Consider the following 3,218-nt stretch of genomic DNA (forward strand, 5'->3'; position numbering starts at 1 on the left):
TAATGTAATTAAGGAATAATTTTTAGAAACTTTGATGTCTTAGATTCAAATCCTATCATGAATAAATATTTTTTTTCAGTCATAACATGAATATTTTTCGATTTTCAATATTATTGTACAAATGTACTGATTTGATATAGTTATGTAAAAATCCTTTTTATAAATGTAAATATAGTGAGATGCTTATAATATATTGCTTCTGAACGAGCGAAATTCGTGGAGAAGTTTCAAATATCAATTTTATAAAATAAACTTTGCACCACAACCTTTTGTTCTTGATGCATACAATATATATATGGAGGCATATAAGTCATGGATACTATTTAGGCAATCTTCCATCTAGTACATCTCCATAGACATGTCAAGAGCAAATCCTCCTTGCTAAATCGCATGCTTCCAACCTAAAAAGCTCAACTAAAGCATTAAGCCAAGTTTAAATGGCTTGTATACATGATACATCATTAGCAAATCTTTTCCTCCGAAGCATACGAAAATAGTACATCCTTCAATGATATATATAGATGGTAATTTGATTATTAATATCAAGTCTCAAAAAGGTGAGTGTCCAACCACGTTACCAAAAGGGTCATAGTTGCAAGTAATGAAGGTTCCTCCATTGTCACACCTAACCTTTGAACACCCTACATGGACTGAGTCGCGCCAAACCACTTGAGTATAATGGCCACAAACCTCACCTAAATCGCACGAATTAGAGTGGTGATCGTAATAGGCTTTCTCATCAATCCACATTTTCAATGCATCTGCGACAGACATGTCATCGCTTCCCATTGCAATGTTCTCTCCGTATGGACCCTCGGAGTGAACAAGATTACAGTCCCCAATTCTTTGTTTTGCATATGCTAGTGCATATGCAGCCACTTGGTCATCCCAAGCCAATGGCCCAACATTCACCTCCGCACGAGCATTGTTTTGAGCATCTAAGAAATCTTTTTTCAAATTTTGAGCGAAAGAAGGCAAAGCAAAATGTAAGACGACCAAAGTCACCGCCAATAGAATTTTGCACCACGCCATTTTGGTTTCTAGTGCTATTGGCGATGCCAAAGGTACGCGGACTAAGTCACTTGATGAGAAATGAGAAATTTGTGGGAGGTATGAGAAATGAGAAATTTGTGGGAGGTATTTATAAGAAGTTAAAAGAGAGATTATTTTAGCCAAATTCTAATATAAGAATTCATGATGGTGTAAAAAAAAACAAAATGTAGTTATACATCCAATAGTAAAACTAAAATTTTCTATTAAAATCTAGCCTAAATTCAGAAAATGTTTGCGCCTTTACTAAAATTTTATTCTGCATAAAATCAATCATTAGTAACTATGTTCAAAGGAATTTTATTTCTAAATTTCTTTTTGATTGAAAGCAATATAGTAAAACATCAAATTAAGTTTAAAGATTTTGATTCCAAATTTATAGTTAATTGACAGCTACGTAACTGAGGTAGTGAGAAAATTTTGGGGTGAAACATCTTCTTTTTTTATTAGAAACAACATTGATTTTTGCACACTGATATATTACCGGTAAGTTAGAACTAGACCAAGTAAAAAGTGTAGGGAAAAACAGAGGTGAAGACACGAACTTGTTTACATGGTTCTGAGTCATCCTATGTCTTCATGGTTTTACCTAGAGTGCTAACCTGCTACAACTCAACAAGTTCTAGCTATGACTTAAGTTCTACATTGTAACAACCCGATTTTTTGTGGTATCGAAAAATGAGATTTTAGAATCTCATTTATGTAAACTGAGTTCGTAAATATTAAATATGCATATTTACAAAGTTGTTATAAAAGAATATTAATGTCTGGTCAATTAATTTTGTCAATTAAATAGTTAATTTATGTATAGAGACTAAATTGTAAAAGTTCGATCGCTAGAAGTTTTTAATTTGCCAAAGACTTAGAGACTTAAATTGCAATTAGCTAAAGGTTCAAAATGGTAAATAAACCTTTTGTTATATCAAATATTGGATGATGATGTTCACTTTCACTATTTTTATTTATGGCGATTAAGGTTTAATTAAGTTTGATTAATTTAATTAATTTAGGTTAATAAAGAATAATCTAAGCATATAAGACAAATATTAGTGGAGCATTTCATGTTCTTCATTTTCTGCTAGCCAACCAAGCTTAGAAACCTCAAGGAAAAACAATTTTTGAAGCTTTTAACATTCGGCCCTTAATTGGTAAGCAATTTCGAGTCATTTTCTTGTAATTTTTATGTTTTTAAGATCATGAGAGCTTGCTTTAGCTACCCATGTACCAATTTGTAAAATTATTAAAACTTTTTAAAGATGTCATTGTTGATTTCTTGAAAAATTTGGTGTGAAATTGATAGATTTTAAGTTTAGATTATGAAAAAGGACTACATTATAACATGTAATTATTAGTTATGTACATAGGGGCTAAAGTGAATAAAATTTGAAATTGTTGTGAAATTTTGGTATAAATAGAAAGTAAAAAGTCCCGAATGAATGTAATTGAAGTCGGATTTTAAGTCGAGGCTAAAAATTGTTATGACCATTTCAAATTTAGGGACTAAATTAAATTAAATATAAAACTTTAAGGGTATCAAAAAATGAGATTCCATATGTTCATTCATAGCATGACATATTATGAAAATGTTTGGTATTGATGGATTATATAAAATAGTTGTTTAGATCAAGAATCGGATTAAAACAAAGTTAATCAAGGAAAAGTTAAAATTGTTGATTAGTCTCGTGAAGTAGAAAGTTTATTTAATAATCAACTCATATAATCTTACGCAGATAAAACCAGTCCGAACTCCTGTAGAATCCCAAGGCAAATTGACATCCCAAACAGAACCAACCAAACCCAAGGCAGAATGCAAGCACCAAGACTTTATACGAACCGGATCAGTTTTGGAACATGCTCTTTGAAAGAGTCGTGGGCAAGACGCTGGGCAGGAAAAGTAGAAAGACGAACCAACAACCAAAATAGGATTTGGACTCTCAAAATGGATTGTTGTACCATCTCCATCTCTTAAAGGGCTAGCTTGAAACGAGAAAGTGAGGAAGAAAATGAGAACCTTGAAACTCTTCACAAGGTAGAGCTAAAGATACAATCACTATACGTCATTAAACAAGTACCTGGACATGTAGAGTTTTTGAAGGAATTGTGCACTATCCGAACATGCTAGTTTTGACGTATTTATATACTTTATTTTGATAAACTTTTGGACACAA

At 31.9% G+C, this 3,218-nt stretch overlaps 1 protein-coding gene across 1 annotated transcript; it reads right to left on the reverse strand.

Annotated features, from left to right (window-relative positions):
• Positions 1 to 214: 214 nt before the first annotated feature.
• LOC107930025 (pathogenesis-related protein 1B) lies at positions 215 to 1,101 on the reverse strand. Its single transcript, XM_016861577.2, has one exon. The coding sequence runs from the start codon at positions 1,030 to 1,032 to the stop codon at positions 550 to 552; it is 483 nt and encodes a 160-aa protein (XP_016717066.1). The 5' UTR covers positions 1,033 to 1,101; the 3' UTR covers positions 215 to 549.
• Positions 1,102 to 3,218: the final 2,117 nt, after the last annotated feature.

The sequence above is a fragment of the Gossypium hirsutum genome, chromosome D08 (assembly GCF_007990345.1).
Source record: "Gossypium hirsutum isolate 1008001.06 chromosome D08, Gossypium_hirsutum_v2.1, whole genome shotgun sequence".
NCBI classification, from domain to species: Eukaryota; Viridiplantae; Streptophyta; class Magnoliopsida; order Malvales; family Malvaceae; genus Gossypium; species Gossypium hirsutum.